The sequence below is a fragment of the Antechinus flavipes genome, chromosome 1 (assembly GCF_016432865.1).
Source record: "Antechinus flavipes isolate AdamAnt ecotype Samford, QLD, Australia chromosome 1, AdamAnt_v2, whole genome shotgun sequence".
NCBI lineage: Eukaryota > Metazoa > Chordata > Mammalia > Dasyuromorphia > Dasyuridae > Antechinus > Antechinus flavipes.
In genome coordinates this window covers 397814144-397840099 of record NC_067398.1, presented here as the reverse complement: position 1 = coordinate 397840099, position 25956 = coordinate 397814144, and the positions used below count along the sequence as shown (strand labels likewise).

General features: G+C 31.2%; 1 protein-coding gene across 4 annotated transcripts in view; it reads left to right on the top strand.

Annotated features, from left to right (window-relative positions):
- The window catches only part of CTNND2 (catenin delta 2), a 1133181-nt gene that overhangs the window by 692169 nt on the left and 415056 nt on the right, over positions 1 to 25956 (top strand). For all 4 annotated transcript variants that reach the window (XM_051969857.1, XM_051969856.1, XM_051969854.1 and 1 more), the window contains 2 exons: positions 8612 to 8806; positions 22756 to 23008. In XM_051969857.1, the coding sequence (XP_051825817.1) occupies positions 8612 to 8806; positions 22756 to 23008 (448 nt within the window). The remainder of the gene's footprint in view (positions 1 to 8611; positions 8807 to 22755; positions 23009 to 25956) is intronic.

Here is a 25956-nt window from a genome sequence, read left to right as displayed (position 1 = left end):
TTCAAAGCCAGAGATCTTGCAAACAAATACATCTGAAAGAAATTATAAAATAGTTTTAAAAACTCAAACAGGGAATTTCATTACATCTCTATACCTTTTAATAATTAACCTTAATCCTATTTAAAATTATTTAATTGTACTGTTACAAACTAATAAAATTATGCACAAAGTAGAATTTTGAAATTTATATGATGTTAGTATTTCTAGATCTGAATGAATTATGAAATAATGGGCAGAACTATCCCTCCTCTAATTTGAGATAGTGATACAAGAAAAATTAGTGCACTGAAAATCTTAAAGAAATTAAATGGAAGTGAATAATTGTTCTTCACATGATAAATAGAAGTCACAATTCCATAGAAATTAGGAATACAACTATCTTGATATTGTATTGCCCTTTAAAAAATACTTCTCTCTGATAGATAATATTGTATTAATCCCAGTAAGGAAGTACAGGGAAAACAACTACTTTGCTTATGAATATTATATCTATGACTTAAGTAGAATATTTACACACACACACATAGATATATATTTCTTTAGTTCTCTCCTTATTCATGTATGTCTTAATGCATTCATTCAATCAACACCTATTTATTGAATGATTACTATTATAAAGTACTTGCTAGGCAAAGTGGTAGAGGCAAAAATTAATTTAAAAAATCTTGGCTTTCAAACAACTTATAACATAGGACATTAGAAAATTTTCAAGTAACTAGCTAAAATGCAAGGCTTTGTATCTTAAGTATGAAGATATCACCTTGATATAATATTAACTATGTGTGTCTTTGACCAGTTTCTAAATGTTTATGAAATGTTTTTATTCATTAGAATTTCTTACAAAATTCATATTTTGTTCTAATCTTTGGTCTACAGTAAATTCTTTTAGTTTCTTCTTGACCAGAAATAATTGAATAATTTCAAATAGCATTATGAAATATAGAAGGAAAACTACCATATTTAATGATTGAATTTAAATTTCATTAATCTCCCCATACCTGATGCACACTAATTTATGATCAGTATCATTTTTTTTTGGTCTATTTGTTTATTTTGTCAGTATTATCACTTACATTAATGTCTTCGTCTGTTGCATTTTTTATTCATTTTGATCCCTCAAAAAAACAACTTGTGATTTCATTCAAGTCAGAATTATTTGATTTTAAGTCTTGAATCTGACCTAAACTTTGGGAAAGTAATATAAGCTTTCAGTGTCCCCAGACAACACTCTAAAATTACGTGCTTATTACAAAAATGCTGATGTGAATCATCTTCATAGAACTTCCATTCCAATGGGGCAGACAAACATGAAAATAATTGTGTATACATATAATACATATAGAAAATACCTACAGTAGTATCAAAGGGGAAGACAGTCACAGATTAGGAGACTGGAAAAGGACTTTTGTAGAAGGTGGAATTTGATCAGCATTATAAAGAAAGCCAAGGAAATTGAGAAAGAAAACCAGTGATGCCGAGAGACAGAACATTGTATTTGCAACCAACAGAATGCTTGTGCATGAAGGAGAATAAAATATAAAAAAAGTAGAAAATTAGAACCAAGATCTAAAAAATCTTGGAGGGAACATGAAGTCACTTTACAGAAATTGTTTAGGCAGATTTGGAATTGAGTGTAGGATGAACTGGAACAAAGAAAGATATGAGGAAAGGAAATCAATTAAAAAAAATAATTATAATAGCTTAAATGTGAGTAGACTAAAAAGAATATGTCTGCGTACATGCATCTATATCTTTATATCCATTTGTCTATCTGTCTATCTTAATTAATAATCTTTTCAAAGTAAAAATTGAGGTTTGTCATTGCACTGGATATGTTGGGCTACTGAATGAATAGTTTAGGATGAAACTAACCAGTGTGGTCAGCATGGGTGACTAGGATTCTGATGTCCTTACCATAAAATTTATATCAAGAGTAGAGTTTGTAGAAAAGGACCCTGAGTTTTCTTTTTAATGTATTGAATGTGAGGTGCTTATGGACATACATTTTGAGGTGATTGAATAACTATCACTTATTGAAATGAATAAGTAATTTAATCCCTCTCAAAATTATTTGCTTAATTTTAAAATGAGGGTGTCAGATTAATTTTTTTTCAGATCTTTTCCATATTTAATATTAAATGGTTCTATTCTCATAAATATCATTATTCTACTGATGTAAAGACATCTTTATAATGTTTATATATTTAGTTCATTGCTATTAGGTGATTTGGAAAGTTTTCTTTTTACAGAATCATAGAATTTTGGAGTTGGAAGGAATCTTAGCAACAATAGTCCAGTCCACAAAACACACACACACACACACACACACACACACACACACACACCCCTACACAATTTCAACTTAAATGCATCAGAGAAGTGAGAAGTTGTTCATCTACCCTTTGGAGATTTCTAGTGAGGGGGATCCATTTTTCCTAAAGTAGCCCATTCTACTTCTTGATAGTTCTAATTACTAGAAAGTTTCCTCAGTTTCTTTATCCTTTATATCATATCTAAATTTTCCTATTTAAAATTTCTTCCCCTTGCTCTTAAGGGGGCAAACAGAAAAAATCATTTTCTCTCACCAGATAGCTTTTCAAGTATTGAAAAGTATTGAAAAACATAATTTCTCAGGTCACCTCCTCTAGAAATATGATTGATTATTGCATTAATTAGTTTTCTAAAGTCTATCAGAGTTATTTTTCTTTGCAGTGTTGCTATGCTTTTTAAACTTATTTTGATTCTTTTCACTGTCAGTTCATATTCACAAAGATTCTCTAAAATAATTTCTTTGGTAATTTCTTACAATAACATTCCATTACAAGCCCAACAACAAAATTCCATTGCATTCAAACATCATAATTTGTTGAGACATTATCCAATTAATGGGGAAATTTTAATTCCTGGCTCTTTTTTTTTTCTTTTTCTTTTTCTTTTAACCCTTCCTTTAGGATTTGAAAATCTTTTTTGCTTCTAACTGTTCCCTCCACAATATTATCTTCCCTTTTAAGTAGTTCCCCCATCTTCTCTTATTACCTCCTGGAATTTGTGTGTGTGTGTGTGTGTGTGTGTGTGTGTGTGTGTGTGGGTATGTGCACGCACGCATGTGCATGGTGCATGCATGCACACTCAGCACATTTTTGTCCTTTTCAGGTAAAGAGTGAGGTCCATATTTGTTACATATTCTTCTCAAGGAAGCTAATTGTGAAAAATAGCAAATTCTTCCCCCTTCTTCATTTCTATATTAGTGTTTTCCTTTTATTTTATTTTATTTTTCTTCTTTTTAGATCCAAAGGAAATAATCCATTTCCAAGTGTTTTCTTTACCTTACTTAATTTCCTCAATGCTTTTTGAAAACATAAGATTCTGGAGCAGCTAGATGGCACAGTGGCTAGAGCACCAGACTTGAAGTCAAGAGAACCTGAGTTCAAATCCAGCCCCAGACACTTAACACTTCCTAGCTTTGTGATCCTGGGCAAGTCACTTAACCCCAATTGCCTCAGGAAAAAGAAAGGAAGAAAATAAGGTTCTGAAGGGACTTCCCCTCTCCCCCTTTCTCATTAGAATGTTACCATTATGTTTTCACAGAATTCCTTATAATTGTTCAAATAAATTTAGTGTTTAAATTTCTCTGGACCATCAGTAGGAGTTCCTACTGAGCCCTGCTATTTTCATATGAAATATTCCCTTAAACATCCATTTTTCCCCAGATAAAATCATGCTTAGCTCTGCTAGGTAAGTTATAGTTGAGTTGCGTTTTGGAATCTCATATTCCAAGAGCTCCTCTCCTTTCTATAGTAGAAACTACCAGTTTTGTGTGATATTAATTGAAGTTCTTTAGTCCTTGAACTGATTTATTTTGGATATTTAAAGATTTTTTTTCTTTGATGTAAGAGCTTTGATCTTCAGCTTTGATGTTCCTGAGACTCTTTTAGGAAGTTTTATTTAGAATATTATTGTGGTTTCTTTCTAGCTCTACTGTGCCCTTTTGTTTTAATATCTCAGTGCAATCTCTCTTTGTGATTTCTCAAAATGTGGGATTTGCACATTTTTAATCATGTTTTTCAGGGAGACAAATGATCTTTAAATTATTTTTCTTTGGTTTGTTTTCCAGGCTATTTTGTGTGTGTGTGTGTGTGTGTGTTGTGTGTGTGTGTGTGTGTGTGTGGGTATGTGCACGCACGCATGTGCATGGTGCATGCATGCACACTCAGCACATTTTTGTCCTTTTCAGGTAAAGAGTGAGGTCCATATTTGTTACATATTCTTCTCAAGGAAGCTAATTGTGAAAAATAGCAAATTCTTCCCCCTTCTTCATTTCTATATTAGTGTTTTCCTTTTATTTTATTTTATTTTTCTTCTTTTTAGATCCAAAGGAAATAATCCATTCCTAAGTGTTTTCTTTACCTTACTTAATTTCCTCAATGCTTTTTGAAAACATAAGATTCTGGAGCAGCTAGATGGCACAGTGGCTAGAGCACCAGACTTGAAGTCAAGAGAACCTGAGTTCAAATCCAGCCCCAGACACTTAACACTTCCTAGCTTTGTGATCCTGGGCAAGTCACTTAACCCCAATTGCCTCAGGAAAAAGAAAGGAAGAAAATAAGGTTCTGAAGGAACTTCCCTTCTCCCCCTTTCTCATTAGAATGTTACCATTATGTTTTCACAGAATTCCTTATAATTGTTCAAATAAATTTAGTGTTTAAATTTCTCTGGACCATCAGTAGGAGTTCCTACTGAGCTCTGCTATTTTCATGTGAAATATTCCCTTAAACATCCATTTTTCCCCAGATAGAATCATGCTTAGCTCTGCTAGGTAAGTTATAGTTGAGTTGCGTTTTGGAATCTCATATTCCAAGAGATCCTCTCCTTTCTATAGTAGAAACTACCAGTTTTGTGTGATATTAATTGAAGTTCTTTAGTCCTTGAACTGATTTATTTTGGATATTTAAAGATTTTTTTTCTTTGATGTAAGAGCTTTGATCTTCAGCTTTGATGTTCCTGAGACTCTTTTAGGGAGTTTTATTTAGAATATTATTGTGGTTTCTTTCTAGCTCTACTGTGCCCTTTTGTTTTAATATCTCAGTGCAATCTCTCTTTGTGATTTCTCAAAATGTGGGATTTGCACATTTTTAATCATGTTTTTCAGGGAGACAAATGATCGTTAAATTATTTTTCTTTGGTTTGTTTTCCAGGCTACTTTGTGTGTGTGTGTGTGTGTGTGTGTTTTTTTTTTAATAATAGTTGTCTTTGTTAGCTTGTTTTCTTTATTCATTTTTTAAAAAATTTTGTTCTAATGTTTCTTGCTATGTTGTGGAGTCAGTATCAGAATCTCTTTCATCTATTCTAGCATTGGGAATTTTACTTATTGATTAAGATTTACCACATTATCTTCTAGAACATTTTTATTTCTTTCTTCTAGAGCTTATAATTTGATTTGAAAAATATTTTGCATCATCTCTTCTGTATATTCATTTAGTCCTAGTGGAAAATCCATTTTCTCCTTTGTGTCCCTCTCCAAAGATATTTTCTTTTTGCTTTCAAGACATCTCTTAATTTATAATATTATAATATAATGATAATCTAATATAATATAAAATTGATGTTTTGTACCAGGGCCAGTCTTCATACCATGCAATTTTTTTTGAAGGAGAGAGATATTTGAATCTATGATGTGTAGTCTTTCCTAGGATTCTGTACTAATTTTTCATCTCTCAGGATTAGTTCACACACATACACAAACACACACACACACACAATCTTGGAGATTCAGGATCTGTTCTCTTAAAAAAAAAGTATTCTAAAACATCAAATTTGGAGTTTGGGTTCTCTGTTTCAGTGATTCATTGCTGCTCTAGCCACCACTCTGTTCTTCAGGGTCCCTACCCTATGGCTCTCTGAAAATCCTGGTGCTTTTTCAAAAGCATCTGCTCTTGCTGCCATGGGTAGGTATCACAAGTCTCTTTCCTATATTGCTGATAGGCTAGAGTGTTATATCCTTATGTAAATGTGGGTTTTTACACCCTTTTCAATTGTCCCAACCTGCTGCATAATTTCTTGAGCAGTTATGCTGTACAAGGATATATTTTTAGGTTCTCACTGAATTTCTTGATCATTATTTTATCTTTTTGGAATACAGTATTCTGTTGGTGTAAGTAACTGAGAACTGCTTTTCAGGTAGTCATTTTTGCCTGAAGTTCCTAGAAATATCCGTATAAAAAGTTTCTATTATTATGCTATATGGCCAGACTTCAGCTTGTTGATGCATTTATTCTTGTGGTCAATAACATATACATACTGATAATTCTCAATTTTCAAATAATGAAAATTTCCAATAGAATAATTTAGGTTTTCAGTATGTTTCTAATGATGTTCCTAATGATGATATAAATTTCAGTAAATAAGAATTAAATATTATATTATATATAGCTATAAATTAGAAATAAAAGACAATGACTAATGAATGCATTGGTTAAAGAAAGTTCCTTTTCAAGAAAAATACTTTCCATGAATCATCAAGCATTTAAATCATAAGCTGATCTTTTCTATTTCCAAGGGAAATTGTGTGAGAAATTTTCTTGAAAATCTTTAATAATATATATACATATATATATATTGGAATTGGATTACTTTCATTCTGTCTAGAGTAGGGAGAATAGAATGGATAAAAATTTTTTAAAACCATTTTCATTCTATAAACACATAAGAAAAAACTCTTGCTATGATCTCTCTTTTTCTTCTTTCCTTCCTTCTTTATTCACATATAACTACTCATATATATTCACATACATATACACATTAAAAAAAACCTTAATCATCAATAGTAACTAAACAACCAAATTAAAATAATGCTATTTTTATATATTACACAAGTGATTTGTGTTACATATATTTGTATGTATAAATATATGCATGAAGATAACTATCTTGGTTCCTTAAAGTAGCATCAGTGAAAGAAAAAAATCTTCATAGCATTATTCCAATATGCAAGAATTTTGTCCTATTATCTTTAAATGACAATAGTTTAAAAGTTGTTTGTGGCAAAATTGCCTTAAATTCATGCCTTTTTATAATTGTCAACTAATATTTCTGAAGTCTTATTTCCTGGATCCAAGTGAATGTGTGTACATGTGATTAAACAAGTCAATTTATCTCAGAAACTACTTTAAAAGATCGACATTCTATTGCATTTCTCATTAACATTTTATTTCTGAAACAAAGAGATAATGCTTTAATTTAACTCAGAGAACGTCTTTTTAATGCATTTGATAAATTGCTGTTTTTAACATCTGGATAATTATCAGTATTTTTTCATATATATTTAAAAGTAAAGCCATGTTTGCAATTCTTAACAGCAGGAGAGTACAGTTCAGAGGTGACATGAATTGGCAGCAGTACTTTCCTGAAGACAAATCAGAACTCACATCTGTGCCTATAAGGACATAAAAATGAAAACTAGCAAACAAATATGTACATGGGCTAATATTCAGCTTGATCTTGGCACTTGATAAACCAGGTGCATTGAAATTATTTTTAGATATATAATTCTATTGAGAATAACCTAAATGGAAATTTATTGAATCACTAACAAAGGGAATGGGTAAATAAAATTTCTGATCTATTATTTATTTACCTTCATCCCAAACATTCAGCAACTTTTAGGAATGGTCAGTTTGTTGAAGTTGTTCAGTTCTCATGACTAGATCAACCACTTTAAAGCACATACCCCATTGACTTATATTTTGCATTAGCCTTCCTCATTGGGCCATCAGTCTCTATTTGTAATTTCAAGGTCTTTGCTTGATCCAAGTCTTACACATTCCATATCATAATATCACAATAATAACATGGCAGAGTACATTTTTCAGAATTGCAAAAGAAAATTATAAAAATAACAACATTTAATGACGAGGGATTTGCAGACTTTACTTCATAATATTTGAATTATTATCAGAAAATGGAAAATTAGCACTTTCATTTTGAAGTGGTAGCAAAAAAAACTTATATTTCACCTTTTCTGTTACTTTAAAACATTTTATCTTTGAATATGTTTCATTTATCCAACTTGTGGGAATTTAAACTATAGAAAGCCCTAGCACTGTGGTTCATTCATAGTCCAAGGGAGAAATGTTCATGAAGCAAAATGTCTCACCAATCTTCAGGAGAAGTATTAAAATGATTTATTTTGGTCATTAATATGTTTATCCATCACCTGAAGTTATTTTTGTGGTAAATTTTATGTTTGAATCACCCAGACCAATTAGCAATGGGTTTTTGCCTTTTCTTTTTTCTTCCTTGTTAATTAATACCTTTATTGAGGATTCTGGCTACATTAGTGAAATACTGAGAAGGTGGTTTTATTGGCTTTGTATAATAACTATTTATCTCTTGGAATATTATCTTCCTTATGGGAAAATCAAGTTATATAACTGAGGGTGCTGATAAGCTGATTAGCTTGATTCATTGCTGTCATTTCATGTTACTTTGTGCACATTTCAACAGTTCTCTTTAAATAATAAAATCCCAAAGTTATGTTCAAATATTCCTTTGACAAAACTAGTCTTGCTTGTGTACTATTCCCTTCATAATTATTCTATTTGTTCACTTGCAGCTGGATCTCGGGCATCTTATAGCAGCCAACACAGCCACCTTGGCTCTGAATTGAGGGCACTACAGTCTCCAGAACACCACATAGATCCCATTTATGAAGACAGAGTATATCAGAAACCCCCTATGCGGAGTCTCAGCCAGAGTCAGGGGGACCCTTTGCAGCCAGCCCACACAGCCACATACCGCACTAGCACAGGTATGTATTCACTTCAAAGTTACTTGTTTCAAATGGAATTCTTTTGGTTGTTTGTTTAATTTTCATGTTTAGTGCCTAAATTATTTTCTTAAAGCTGGCAAAGAAAATAACAGGGAAAGTTCTATATGTAATATGCCATAGTCTATCATTACTCAACCATACAATGGTAACAAGAGACTCATAATAGGAATTCACTCCATCAGGCACAATTAAGTGATTAGACATCTAGATGTGAGATCGGTAGCAATACATTCAAATATATTTTGCCATTAAATTAATTTAATTAGGTGATGTTGATCTTTATGTTCTTATTAATAATTTATTATACATGGCTATTCCTTGAAAAGGAAAATTAAAATGCAATGTTATAAAGTATCTTGTTTTTACATTTTTATAAGCTACTCTTTCCTTTTTTGGAAAAGTAAAGATGGCACTTTACACATAGACTTAGTTTATAGTGGGCTTCAAAGTTGAAGGACCATTAACATAATAAATTTATGTGGCTAAAGGATAGAATTTTATCTTCTATTAACAAATATGCTCATAAATATGTTCATATCATATGATATACATTAAAAATGAGTGCTTTATAATAACTTTTTTTTGATTTGCTTCTCAGGTTCAAATATGCTGATGGGAGGGGGAATTGGGAGAAAATTATTGAGCTAAAATGTAACTTAAACATGTTAATATGACATTTTCTATTGTTTATCAAATATTGATTATGTGTTTGTATTTACTTTTAAAAAGAAAATGTATTTAATGCTATATATTGCCATGGAGTGCTACATTTTACTTTTTTCCCACAATTCCCTGACTCTAGCCCATAATGTCACTTATTCCTTAGATCCATTTAATAATTTAATTTAATTTAATTTAATAAAGGAATTCTTCTTTCAAAGAAACAACAAAGTAATTATACAAACATCCCCCACTCCCACCCCCCAACACCTGGGTATATAATCTCCATGCACCATCTCATTTTCTGTGGAATGGAAAAGGAGGGAATACGTTTTCCTTCAAAACACATTTCTGAATGCCAAATCCAAAGCTCTCCACCTTGGGCTTGAGTTTCAGACACTCCCAGGCCTTGCTGACTACACATCCAGCTTTGAGTCTTGGTGTCAAGGTTACAAGGCTTGATCCCAGGTGAAGCAGGAATTCCACCTCTTGTGCCAGAACTGAAAGAACAAATGAAACAAACAAAAAAAGAAAGCCTAAGCACTTCTACAAGGTCTAAAATTTCCCTTTCTACAGCTCTGTTCCTAACACCGCCATTGTGAGTAAACTTGGACCTTCATCTTCTCAAGACACCTTGGAAAAGAAAATATGACCTTATGGGAGAGGGGTGTATGTATGCATAAGTGTGTGAGTGTGTGTGTGTGTGTGTGTGTGTGTGTGTGTGTGTGTGTGTAGATATGGCCTGTTTTGGTTGTGTAGCCAATTGAAAGAAACTATTCCTACCTACATGAGAATGCAAAATCTCATCTTTCCAAAACTGGAATATCTGGAGATGTGCAGCAATTCAAAGATTCAAAATTATAAACAAGATTTTATTTATATTAGATTTGAAGAAATAGGGTAGATTTCTTTTCAAAATGTATCTGATATTCATACTAAATTAAAATAATTCTTACAGTGATAATGAGTAAGCATAAGAATTTGATTTCATCCATTGAAAATTCATTTTTTAAAAAAGGAATACAAGATCCTTGAGATAATGGATTTGGAGTTTAAAAATCTAGGCATTTTAGTTCTGCTATATGTGATTTTTATAACATAGTGACTTTGTAACACACTTAAACTTATTCATTATAGAAGGCTGGATTGTAAGATCTCTGCACCAGCTCTAAATTCTATGAGCCTATGAATTATTAGCACAAATAAATATTTTTTACAAAAAAAAATGAAGCATAGACATCTTGGTAATTTTTCTATTCAGGCACTGAATAGTCCAAAGTTGAATTCATGTGTTAACAAACATTAGAAATTACTCTTAAATGATTAATTCACATTTGTTGTATTTTTTGTTTCATACAATTAAATGCCATGTTGTTATTGTATTTGTAGTTTAATAGGAAATAGTTTCATAAATGATAATGCATCATATTGCATGTCAAGTTAATGGATATGTGGGGAAAAAAAACAGAAAGGAAAAGGCATACTTTTCAAGAGAAGCTGGATAGATTCTAAAGTGCTTACACAAAGGATACTTCTAGAACTCAATAACCTTAGTCAATTAATCTTCCAATAATGAAATGAGTAGGACTGAATAAGTATTAAGTTATTGCCATTTCTAGTGTTATTAATAAGTGCTGACCAAGATACTTGGATTGTTTATGTTAGTGTGAAATGGGACAAATCTACTTAATGTGAACAAATTCCTATATTGTGACATTGACTAATCACCTCATAAAAAATTCTGCATTTTCCTCATTACTTACTGATTGACTTCAAACTTTTTTTTCGAGAATTGTTTTAACATTTGCATAACATAGAACAAATGAAAAGAAACTAGCAAGAATATTTTGTTATTGTATATACAAATATAAATATTCAAAGTCAAAAAGATACCACAGTCTTGACTTTCAAGTGCACATCATCTGACATATATGCTATTTCATACAAAAAGATACTTTAAAATGAAATTTTCAAAGTTATATTGATGGTAACGGTTCAATATCAGTTCCATATGTATATAAATATGAGTTAGGTATATTTGGATATCATTAAAATTCTAAGTTCTATTGATTAAGCTCCATAAGTTATTTTAAAGCCTGTTAGCTTTTATGGAATAGGAGTATTATTTTATTGACAAAGTGCAATATCCTATATTTCTTCTTTCTGAAATATTGCATATAAAAATACATGCTTACATGTGACCCTTAATATTTTGTTATATTATATTGAATGATTTTAACTATAACTTCCATGGGGACTTGTTTCTAAGTAGAATATCAATAATATTTAGAACTAATAAGAATAGTATTGATTTCTAAGTATTGGAACAGATAATGCTAACAAGCTTACCATAAAATAGTATTTAATTTACAACAGGGGAAAATTAAAATGGCAAGTATTTTTCTGAAATTGTTAATTAATCAAAAGATTAATTCAAAAAAATTGAGAAATAAAAGATAGGATAAGAGAAGTATCTGCCACTTACAATGAAACTTATTTGCAATTTGAAACTTATCTGCATCATAGAATGAAATAAATGATTTTACTCACCAAATAGTTTCAATATTTAGTTTCACAGTTTTAAAAAGTTGTAGTATGTTTAAAAAAATAAGCTTTATAAATCAATTCTTTATTTTCACTAGAAATTTTGGATATTTATAAACCAAAAGAAGTTTTGTTTGTGTTATTCATATAATTTCTATAGAACTATTGAATCCTAAACAATATATATTACAGAGAGACTATTTCTGAGCTTTTCCTTAGTCCTTATTAGTTTTCTTGGCTGTGTTCTATAGAATACTAATTAATACTGGACAAAGATTTAACCTAAAATATGATCTACTCCCATCTCTGAGATGTAACTATTGAGATTATAATCTACTGATATTGCAAAGATCTAAAGAGATTCATAAAATGATTTTGATATAGAAAAATGCAGTGTGATATACCTGGTTAACCAAAACTATGCTATAATGGATGGAGACACAAAACAAAGAACTATATTTAAAAAGGTACATAATAATAGCTTTTTATTGTTTAAAATATATGCAAAGATAGTTTTCAATTCACCTTTGCAAAACCTTGCATATCAAATCTTCTTTTTTCCCTCCCTACTTCCCCTAGACAGCAAATAATTCAATATAGATTAAACATGTGCAATTTTTCTAAACATTTACCATTTATCATGCTACACAAGAAAAATCAGATCAAAGAGAGGGAAAATGAGAAAGAAAAAGAAAGGCAAACAAGTAATAACCAAAAAATGGTGAAAATACTATGCTGTGATCCACATTCAATCTCTATAGTCTTCTCTCTGGATATGGACAGCTCTTCCCATGACAAGTCTATTGAAACTGCCTTGAATCACCTTATTATTGAAAAGAATCAAGTCCATCACAGCTGATCATTACATAATCTTGCTGTTGCTATGTACAATGTTCTCTTGGTTCTGCTCACTTCACTTAGCACCAATTCATATCAGTCTTTCCAGGCCTTTCTGAAATCAGCCTGCTAATTATTTCTTATAGAACAATAATATAATATTATATTTATATACCATAACTTATTCAGCCATTCTCCAAATGATGGGCAATTCACTCAATTCCCAGTTCCTCGCCATTATTAAAAAATGACTGCTACAGACACTTTTGCACATGTGGGCCCTTTTCCTTCCTTTATGATTTCCTTGGGACACAGACCCAGTAGTAGCACTAATGTGTCAAAGGGTCTATAGTGTCTTATTGCCCTTTAGGTATAGTTTCATATTGTTGTCCCAAATGGTTGGATCAGTTCACAGTTCCACCAACCATGTATTAGTATCCCACTTTTCCCACATTCCCTTTAACATTTATTATTATTTTGTCCTGTCATCTTAGCCAATTGGAGAGCTGTGAAATGGTACCTCAGAACTGTTAAAGAACTCCTTTTAAAAACTTCTTTGCAAATAGATAAGCTTAGGGGAAATTAGCATATTAATAAGATAGGGTTAGGGAAATTAGCACATTAAAGGAATCTGGATGAAAACATTTAGTTTATATTTTTGTAGAGGGTGGAGAACCTCTCAGGGTACACATTATGAATAAGGAATAGATGAGTATCACAAGATTGATCACATTCAGTTAGTATTGTGAAATAAAAATGCTGAAGGCTAAAATTGGAATTCATCCTACATTAGAACTCTTTGACATAATATCAATGCAATATAATCACTTCAAAGCCACCAATAAAAAAAGATTTCTATTCCAAGTAAAAGGTAGGAGGAACATCAGTGAATATAAGCAAAATACAATTTAATAAAAACTCTAAAATCTAAATATCAATTTTATGGCTATTTTTATCACACGCTATATACTTTTAGTCATTATGGATAGAGGATAAAGGAAAATATAATTAACTAAAATGCTAGTCAATGTTATTTACTAGATAGAGACCTAACTTCATAACTCGTAAATATTGGATTCAAATTCTGCCTCTGTTCTTACAGACTATGTGATCCTGGGCACATCACTTAATCTCAAATCAATTGGTCTCTAAACCCCTTTTTGAAACTAAAAGTTGCAAAGTATGTGTTGATCTGCTTTGATAGTGGGAATTTTTTTTCATTTGGGAGTTCTCGATACTAATGAAATGATAAGATAGATGAGAATTAATAAATTAATTTAGTATTACAAGGAAGAAATTAGGAATACTTCTGGAAATAACCAATGAAAGATCCACAGGATCATAACCATGATAACATGAAGAAATCTTAGCCTTCAGACTATACATTCTCCCACATGACAAAAATTAATGATGGAGTGGGTAGGACTTATTACTATAGTTACCTGACTTGTCACAAATATTACAAAAACTTATACAAGAAAAATACAAAAGCAGAACATTTTGTTTTTTAACTCCCCCCTACTGGTGTGAGCTCCTTGAATCTTCCTGTTGCATATACTATGGTGACAACTTTTGCTTTCTTTTGTTTCTTGTTGAACAAATTTACAAATTGAAGAGAGATTCCATTCAAGGCATGAAAAAAAGAGCACTAGACCAAATCAGCAGGCCTAGATTCTTTCTATTTTTAGTCTTGCTATTTTAGATTGCATAGATTTCAGGGTTTGTTTTTGTAATTTGCACTTATACTTGTCTTACCAATGCCACACGGGTCTTATTGGAAAAAAATATTCAAGGGTTGTGAAAACAGTTTTAAATATACATTTCTATCATCTTCCCCTTTCTCTCTCCTTCCTATCAGTACATCTGACTTTAGGCAGATCACTTAATTTTTTAAAAGTTTTTTCATCTATGAAATAAAAATAAAAATAAATGCAGTACCTACCCCAAGAGCTATTTCAAGGCAAAACTGTAACTAAAACACAGCACTTGTGAATGTCAGTGCAGTTTACTCCCATTAAATTGTAGGCTTCTACCAGAGTAATCCATATTATGCTTTTTATTCTTTGATTATACCTTTTGTGTTTCCTTTAACATCCATCTCGTCTCTGTTTCCATGTCAAGTAATTAATATGCATGTATACACAAGTAATTGTTTTTTTTTAATAGCTTCCATCATTTTCATAGTGAACAAATATAAAATGGTGGTTTATTTCCAAAAGGATCAATTAACATATGACCATATAGCTAATGGAATCACTAACCATTTTATCTGAGAAATTCCATATAAAAGTACATAATTACAGTTATCTCTTTATTTGACAATTATTTTGTTATGCAGACTACATCAAGAGGCTAAATTTTTTGAATCCTTACAAAATGTTCTGCAAAGTGAATATTCTTACTCTACCTTTTCTCATATATATTTAATGATCTTTTGAAGACTAGCCCTAATACATCAAAAATATGCTGTGATCAATTTTCAAAAATCTTTGTCACTTCAAATTTGACTGCTAAGAAGGTTTGTTTAAATAACAATCTTAGTAACAAAGATAATGAAGTGGTGAACAAATATAATGGTTCTCTCTCATACCCTTTTCCAAAAGGCCATGTTATAATTAATCCTTGCCATAACATTCCATATACTTAAAGTACATTAAATGTAATGTGATAAAAAGATAGGAAAGAAGCTTACAAATTGTATAATGTCTTAAAAGCAAGAAATCCCATTTTTTTGTATGTCTTCTTGGCTCTTTAGAGCCAATTTTTTAGGAAATATAAACAGATTTGGAATAAAAGTTTCAATGTATACTAAATAATGAATTAAGATATGTTTTTCTGGAAACATTTTTGTTCTTTTTATAAATTGTGTAACTAGCTATTGGGACAAAAATGCAATTAACAAGAAAAGCTTGATCTTATTTTTCAGTAGGGGTATGGTGACTTTTAACATGATAAACAGCAAACAAAGCTTATGATTTCCTTTTTAATTAATGAGACAAAATAAATCCATATTTTTATAATCAGATTTTCATATTTGTATAAAGAAACCATTCACATTTTAAAATCTCCTTATTACCATTCTATTGGATTATCTAAAAATAATAGAGCCAAAATTTTCCACCTAATAGACAATGGGATAGATTTTCTGTGCTTTTTGAATTTAAATAAATGAGCTTATTTTTCTAGACTCTAGAGAGAAGAATATAAATACATTCATACATATATATGTAAATAAATTATTTAATATATAAAATTATAAATGAATGAAATATAAACACATTTTATGTGCAAATGTGTTGAATAGAAATAGGTATTGTACTTGTTATTTCAATATTTTATGAAATTTCATCTATCAATTCAAGTCAATACATTCTTTGTAGTTTATAATCCTCCATAGTTACCTTGAATCTCATAGCTAATATGTATCAGAAGCAGGATTGATCACAGGTCTTGTTGGCTTCAAGAATATCACTCTTCTGTATGCTATGCTCAATTTAATGTATATGTGCATTTCTTTTTTACACACAGACATGCACACATACAACTATTTATAAATCATTAATTATATAAGTTTAGAGCTGGAAGAGACCTCACTGACTTAAAAGAGTAGAAAAAAACCTGCACTTGAAGCTAAAGCCTAAATCTGAGTGGTGTCTCTGATACATACTGATTGTATTATCCTGTACAAGGTATTTAAATTATCAAGTTCTAGGCAATTCTCTCAGACTCTTAAATTTCATAAATGGTTCTTCCCTTCTGGATGGAATTTCTTCATCTGGGAATTCTCTATATTAATGAAATCACAGTTTCTGTCCCTCTGTGTAGAGATGTATCATTAGACACACATAGTCCATAAAATAAAGAGATTTAATCTTTTTAAAAAAATCTTGCTGAGGGGCAGTTAGATAGCACAGTAGATAGAGTACTATATTTGGAATTAGAGTTCAAACATAGTTTCAGACATCTGACACTTACTAGTATGACCCTGGGCAAGTCACTTAACCCTAATTACCTTGTTTCCCCCCCAAAAAAAAAATCTTTCTGGCTTTACATTCTATTTATTTCTTAAGCATTCTTTTTAAGTTAAATACCTAGTTTCTAAATTACTAAAATACATTCATTTCCTTATCATTATTTAAGTGAATTAGATAAATTTTTATGAATTCTCCTATTGTCTTTAGTAACCTACTGGTATTCATCCAATAATCTACTGGTTCTTGGACATCCATTTATTTTTACAAGTATATTCTCTATTTCTTTATCTCTAATAAAGACATGCAACATAATTAAGAGTGTAACTCCCATTTTCATTAATTTCCCTTTGATTTATGGTTCTAAAGAAGTTAAACAGAATATTTTGTAATGGACTAATGTTTTCTTAGTGAAAGCAGCAGTTGTTTTCTTAGTGAAAAGCCTGGTGCTTTAATCCCTAGCCAGGAAGAGGGTTATCCACAGTTTTATCAAGTGGAGAAGAAAAGGTATATTTGCAAAGAAGAAGGAAAATGGGGGATAGTTAGAGAGCTGAACAAGGACTTTCCATCTAAAATGTTTGCTCTGTCTTTACAATGAATAGATAGGGAATATTTTTTTAAAAGGTTTAAGAGAAATTTAGCTAAGAAAACACAATTCCAATATGATAAAATGTGTCACATCGGACACAATAGGACAAACTAAGCAAAAAGGGCTTTGTTTTAAAAAACATATACTCACAGCATATTGTTATAATATGGATAATCTAAACCAGGTAATGATAGAAAAGCTATTGTTTGGTTCTAATATGCCTGATTTCTTTTTATGATGTCTTTTAAAAAATGCATGGTTCTACACATCTTATTCAATTTGGGATGTCTTGTGATCTCAATGTTGTTTCTTCTGTATTTGCATATAGTCATTTTTATGTTATTTTTTAGCTTTGCAGCTTTTTGTATGCATTAAATATATTTGTATAATTCATTATTTTTGAATTATATTATGCGTGTAACAAATTCACTTTGAATTCTTATTGGAAAAAGGAGTCAATTCTTCCTCTTCCCTCTTTCTCTTTAACCACTGCTCTTACTTGGTGGTATCATCAACAAATGCTCCCTTCTGACACTGATGACATTTATATATGTTGTTATTGTTGTTATTACTTTTTGTCAGGAAGTGTGATATCATCAGTATGAGGGACTTCTTTCACTGATGAAAATATCAGTTTTCTTCAAACTTTTGTCTTTTAGAGTTGCTTTGGGTACTGAGACATTAAATAACTTCTCCATGTCTGCACAGTTAGTCTGTGTCAATGGCAGGACTTAAACAAGGAACTTTCTGACTCTTGGGTTGGTCCTCTATATATTTGCCTCTCATATATTAAAATCTGAGTCCTGATGTAATCACTTCAGCAAACTACTCATCTTTAATCCCAGCATCAACCTTGACTCCTTGATATATCCTGTGCAGAAATTATGTAACCCCCTCCTAATTGTTACAAAATCAAAATTCTTATTAAAAGGATATAATTTGTTCTCTTAATTGTCAAGTCCTGTGATGAAATCAGTTTTTCTGACAGGAGTCATTACTTTATATTTTGAATATTTTACATTGGAATTCCAAAGGAACAATCTAATTCTTATAATATATGTCTCACACACACACACACACACACACACACACACACACACACTCCAATTTATGAGTTGGAAGAATTAGTTCCTCTCCTCCCCTAGTTCACCTTTCTTAAGTTTGGATATCTCAACAATCCTCCAAAAATTATTTTAAAAAAATGTTTTATGGATAAATGTCCTTGAATGACAGTGATCATCAGAGTCTTGAAGTCAGGCATACTGAAATAATTTCATTCTGATTTAATCTGTGAACTTCTTGCTCATATCAATATTCTCCCCAGGGTTTCAAAAAACAAAACAAAACAAAAATAAGTCTTTCCAATGATGTTATTTAATGAACAAAAAACATTTCTGTTTTTAGTGAATTGTATTATTGAGAAGTGTTATTTTATCATTTCCTACCTGATTCTTCTTAAGTAATTGAATCTCAATTTCTTGCCTCAGCTTTTCTGATATAACCCTTTAAAAGCCATCAGTATTGTTTCGTATTTCCCTGTGCTACTTTGCTATAGCTTCTAGGGTGCATACGTATATGTATATATGAGAGAGAGACACACACAGAAACAAAGACTGAGAGAAACAGGCAGTGACATAGAGGAAGAAAAAGAGAAAGGAGAGGGAGACAGACTGAAACAGAGACAGAAATTTACTAGTTCAGTTTCTTGGGTACTTTGTTCAGTCAATGAGATTTTTCTTACCCTTCTCTTGTGTATAAAAATGGGTTCACCTAATATTCTTTATACCATTTGATAACATTCTTAAACTTCTATTCTTTAATTCCTTCCACCAAATATCTTCATATATTTCACAAGAGTTGAAATCTATGTAATTTGCACATTTTAAATTTTTGTTCATCCTTTTGCCTTAGAATTTTACCTTTCTACCTCCTCTTTATTTGCAAGTATCTAGAAAAGAGAAATTCTTCTTTATTTCACTCCTCCCTCCTGCCCTTTCTGTCCCTCTGTTTTAACAAGAAATTTTTTCCATGCTAAGACAAGTATCATTTATTAAGCACTGGAGTATCAAGGGCTGGCTAAACTTGCTGATACAAAGTAAAAGAAAAAGCAAAAACAAAACAAAGATATTATTCTCAAAGAGCTCATCATCTAATGGAGGAAATAGCATGCAAATAGTTTGGCTATAGACAAGCTATGTATGGAATACATAAGAGACAGTTTTGGAAAACACATAGGACAGTTTATAAGTTGTTTTCATTTTCTTGCAGAAGACTAGCTAACAAATCTAGTAGTATTTAGGAATTAAGTGTGGTCCTTGCCAATGTCACAAAAGCAAATTAGTACTACTAAAAGGATCAGAATTTAAGATTATCTCTAAGGACCATGCAAATTGTTTATGTTCTCTCCTGTGGTAATTCTTGGTCTGGACACAGTTTTTGAGGACCAGGATCCCCTGCCTTTCCATCTTGAACAATTTACACTTATAGAATTGTACAAATAAATAAATTTCAGCCACACCAGCTAACCAAATAAGAAGCAGCATAGAGTGCAAAAGACCTGCCTTCAAGTCCTACTTCAATCACCACAAATTGTGTAATGATGGTCAAGTCAATTGATTCATCAAGATCTGTCTTTAAGACTGTTTAAACAAGTTGCTAATATAAATTGGTGGTGATATTCAGACCAGAAATAAAACAAAGGAACCCAACCAAATAGAATCACAGCCATTAATAAAGATTTCAGTCATTTTATATGATCATAGCAATGCAAGTATACCTTCATAAAACAGATATTTATGTCACATGTCTAATCGTGTTCTTGAAAGCATATACTTATTTGCAAGTTACTGTGCCTATTTTATGGAGGCAACAAGGTGAGAATAAAACAGTATCAGTCTATATAGTGTGCAATCTATTCTACAATCCATTAATTAAGGGAAGATATATCTAAATCAAGTAACATAGTAAAGTTTCTCTTTAAATAAACTCTTTCATCATACAAGCAACATGACTGCTAGCAAATATGGCACCACACTAGGAGTATGGAGACCTGAGTTCAAATCCTGATTACATACTTAAAAATCGGCATTCTCATGAGCAAGTCAGAACTTTTTAGAACTTCATTTTTCTCATCTGTAAAATGGTGCTAATCATATTACACAGCCTAATTCACATGGTTATGAAAACCATAAAACATCCTATGCATTTGTAAAGGAAAAACATTTTATAACAGTAATAATTAATCCTTTGAATAATTATATAAAAGTTTTCCTAAAATTTAAGCATGTCTGAACAAATAATATGACATATATAGTAAATTTCTATGTTGCCCTTGATTTGCTGTTTAACTTATCCTGATTTCCTGAAAAACTGAACTGTTCTGTAGCTTTATGCATTGTTTTTAACAGCTGCCTTTTCTCTTGGGCCTAACAAATTTAACTTTAAATTCTCTTGTTATAAACTTTCTGTTGTTTAAACCCTCTTAAATATTGTAATACTTATCATATATATATATACTAACTACATGATGTGTCAGAAAGTTGTATCATAGAGGTAATATAAATCCCTAAATAAAGTTATACAGAAATAAATAACAGCCCCAACTACCAAACTTTTTATTAGTCCAAACAAATTACTTTGAAATAGAAAATGTAAAATAATTCTTGCTTACTTAATTAAATGGTACCCCCAAGGGCTGTAACAAAGAGACAGCTTTTCTTGTCAAACATGTTTTATAGCATTTGCTTTGTCACTGAAATATTTATTTTTCCTTTTTGGAAATCCCAGAGCTGACATGAAAGATGTGACAGGAAGTAGTTGTGCTTCTTTTTACTGGCAGATCCATTCCCAGGACTGGAATCTGTTTTGTTTTTATCCTTTTCATCTTTATATCATCTTGACTGAATATTTCTAAATTTTTGCCCCATAATTTTGTCACTATGACACAGTTTCATTTGTGTTTTAATATGATGCATGTTCCCAATAATCAAAGGAGAATACAACATGCTTTGGCCAATCATCTTTAGTAGGTGACACTGTTTAGTATTTTATGGAAGTCTGGAATGATTTATAATGGGGATTTAACAACATTGTAATGTAACTACTTCACTATAATTGATCTTGTCTTGACACTGACTTTTAATTTGGGTACATTGTTATCTAGTAAGCCAAAAAGTAAATGTGTTGTCTATCTTAATGATCCTAAGAACTGCGGTATTCTTTGGCAGTCCATGAATTTATCAGACATGATTTTGATGAAGGGAGTTACTTCCTTCCTGTAAATGGAGTAAAAATAATGGTACATGATATGCCATTCTGGCTTCATTTTTTAAAAAATTCAAATTGACCTAACTTACTGGAACTTTATTTGAGGTAGTATTCTTTCACAGAATAACTTCAATTAATTTAGATATTTAAGAAGTACTATGCTTCAGTAAGAAAATATCTAAACCTACAAGAGGAAAGGCTAAAACATTAAATAGAAGAAAAAAACTAATAGTAGTCAATTCATCATTTTATTTACATCCTGTGTAGATGATTGCCCTTCCTTCACCACTTCTACAAACTGTATTAATAAATTATTTTTGAACAAATTGTGTTGGGGAAAAGAAATAGAAATTGTCTTGCAGAGTAATGTTACTTATATTTCATGTAGGGGGTGACATGTGAAATCATCTTATTTGTATTTTAATGGTTTGGTATTACTTTTTTATTATTATTAATTCCTTCAGCATTTATTATAACCCTCCTACTTCCCCACAGTTAATTTTTTTTAAATGAAAAATAACACCCTTTGTATTCAAAAATGCATAAACCATTTGTAACTACTTTAAAGTATGAAAACTGGAATTTTTAATAGGTGATTGCTTAACTTTTTTTTTTTAAGGCGAGTGCATTTACCACTACAATTTGTCCAAAAGAAAATGGGAACAGAGGATATTACTTCTCCCTTCCCCATAATTGTTTCTTTATAACCTAGCTTTATGGTGATTGTTCATGATTCTTAATAAGATATTAAACCAATTTAAATTGTATTTTAGTTTTGAAAATATTTTTCATTTCTCTTGTCACCAACTGTAGGATATTTAATACCCACTGATAAAGGATTACCTCCTCTCAGTTACTATGTTTATTTCCTCAGTGAATCATTAAATAAAATGCACTGGCTAATATTGAACTTTTTATTTCAATTATGACAGCTAATTTTTTTTTATTTTTTTCAAACCCCTGTTTTTATGTGTGTATTTTTTTCCTCTGCCTAGACCTGGTTAACCATTTCTGTGAACAGGTCCTCAATTTTTTACTTTGTCCCTACTTTCCTGTCGTAGCCCCATCTTCCCCTGGTGTCGACTCCGTACCCTTACAGCGCACAGGCAGTCAGCACGGCACACAGAATGCAGCATCGACCTTCCAGAGGGCCAGTTACGCTGCAGGCCCAGCCTCCAATTACGCAGACCCCTACCGACAGCTGCAGTATTGTCCTTCTGTCGAGTCACCATACAGCAAATCTGGGCCTGCCATACCACCCGAAGGGACTTTGGCTAGGTCACCTTCCATTGATAGCATTCAGAAAGATCCCAGGTGGGTGAAAACTTAATTTTTTTTCCTACATTACATAGCACAAAAAAGTTTCTGACTTGACTTTATATTATTACTTTTTTACTTGTGTTTTAAGAGTATTGATTTACTTTTGAATTCTGTGATTCTAGGTTTAGATTACAGTCCAATGTGTTTTGAATTTGTCTATGGAATCTAATGTCTTTCTAAATAAAAGAAAAACTATTGTTATGTTGAGAATTTCTAAGTATGCATTTTTCAGTTATTAATAAGAGAAAGAATACCTTTGCTCTATGCAATGAGAAGGGATATTGGTGGGTTGCCTCTGAAGACCTGTCACATGTTTGATTTTTACATTAATTGATTAGTAATGTCACCCTCCCCCTCTTTTTAAGTGAATGCCTCTTTGGCCCTCAATGAGTTTTTCTATCAGGATATAAATTCCTGAAAAAATATAGTAGCACCATTAAAACCAAGGAAATTCTAGTTACTCTACTGCTTTCATACCTCTCCATTTGAAAGTAAACTTTAAGTTATAAATTGTATCTGAGCTTACAAAACCATGAAAAATATTTATTAAAGAAATTGCTAATAGGTGCTCCTTCTTCCTATCCCTTTCCTCATAGTAGCATTAGAATCAGTAATGCTTTACTTCTGAAGTTGAAATTGCTTTGTTGTATAGTTAAACAATGTTTTATTCATATTCACTTGATTTATGCAGATAGAGTTACCATAAATATATGTCTCCATCTGTGAATACTATATTATGTCATATTTCCAGTATCTTTATAGAAAGGCATGTGGCTTGAGTATTAAAGAGTATACTTAAAATTTATCCCAAAGAAATTTAACTGGTAGAGTCTAGGAGTGCAGTTGCACTGTGATGCAGGTTTTGCATATGTTTTATAGAAAAAGAAATAAATATCCATTGGCATGCAAATGTTAAGATAGGTAATTTTATGGCATGCCTTGAGATAGCTACTTGAGCACTATTCATACCCACTTTGAAGAACCCAGACTGAACTGAGTGTTCAATATAATCTTACTTCTATTATTCATTAAAAATAAATGCTGTTATCATGAATAATATGAGCAATTATTAATCAAATACAGTAATCCTGATATTTCAATTTTTCTACAAATGTTGGCTACCGTTCACTTGATTCTCAGCTGTGTCAAAAAAAAATACATACTTAATTCTGGCACTACTAGATAAAAAGAAATCTTCTGTAAAAAACCTGTTTAAATCTTATTTTCAATGTCTTATTTTGATGCCTACAAAAAAATTTGAAATTGGACAAAATCAAAACTGTTATGTCATAGGCATGAGGAATTCCCATTGAAGATACAACCTTTCTTAGTGGAGAGAAGTATTTTTCAATAATTCATAATCATTTCATATAAGAAGGTAGAAAAGGATGAAGAAATAAAATGAATTAGAATCATTAAGAAAGATTATGGACTATAATAGTTAGAAATAAAAATAATCATATTGGAATAAAAGACATGAAGAATGATTGTTACATAATTTTTTTAAAGGAAAAAAGTTTCATTTCAAATGAATAGATTTTAAAATATAGGAGCATGGGATATTATTTAAAAAGAAACCAAATTTCTGAAATATATGATTCTGCAACATTGTCAGAGGACATCAGTAGCATTGGGCATGCTGTGTCTTAGTATAACCTGAGTCACTCTCCTGGTAGTTGTCCCTTTGTAGACATTAATGAGATGGAGAGCATCCAGTGCAGGAGGGTTACTGGATGTTGAAGAGCTTTGAGTGCATGTCACATAAATATCTGTTGATAGTATGGTAGAGTAGGGGTGATATAGGACCACTGTTTAATGGATTTCCCTCTAGTCCACTTGATGGAATATAATTCTGCCCAAGAGTCATCCAATATAAATTGATATTTGTAGCTCAGAAATTGAAGTATCATGACTCCTTACATTGGCTTAATAATTGCTCTTATATTATTCATGATAATAACATTTGTTTTGAATAAATAACAAAGGCAAGATAATATAGAATACTAAATAGCAACCAGGAGAATGGCTTGATCTTCAGTCTATATTAAAATATAAAGAAGACAGTAAAGAGACCAAAAGGGCATTAAAGTCTTAAAATATAAAAAAGTGATTATGCTGTTACTCTTGATTTTATTCTAGTATCTGATAGAATCACAAGGCAGCCAGCCACAGGAGTGTGCTCTGTATTTATGGAAGAGATGTTTTGTAGCTATTGTTCTTAGAAAACTATATTAGTAAAGATCCTTTTTTTGTTCTCTGGCTAAAAGTAAACAAGGCAGGAGAGGCTCATGAGCTTTATAGTTCTAGGAGTGGAAATTCATTAAGTATTTTGGCACAACAGTAGGAGAATCAAAGATAAGTCCAAGGTCCTGAATCTAGGTGATTTAGAAGAAAATAGTGTCTTTCTTTCCATTTCTGGTTAGCATCTAAAGAGTTGAGTATTTCACAGTATTCCACTCCATATTTAACAAATGTTTCAAATAAAAATAAATGTTTATTTTTGTTAGCATGTTTATAGGATAAGTTGTATATAAGTATTTAGGTTCAAGACCTGACCTACTTACTGTGACATAATGACAATGAAAGAATGAGAAATAAATTCCAAAGCTCTTAAGGCTGAGATGTTCTGTTATGTTGTAGATTCTATTATTCTTTTTTTCCTACATAAAGACAAAAGTTATCACTTCAAAGTTCTTTAAAATAATTTCATGCATGAGTTTTGCAGTAATAGCAGTTGTCTTATTTTTAATCCTTTTTGATTAATCCTCTTCTTTTGGATGTTGTTAATTCCTGATACACTCTTCTCAAAAGTAATTTATCAAGTGTCAACATGGGGAAATGATTTCACTTACTGCAATTGTGATTCAATTGTTTCATTTAACGTATATTGGTTTGTTGAAACTAATATCTTTGTTGAAAACACAAAGGAAAATATGTACATC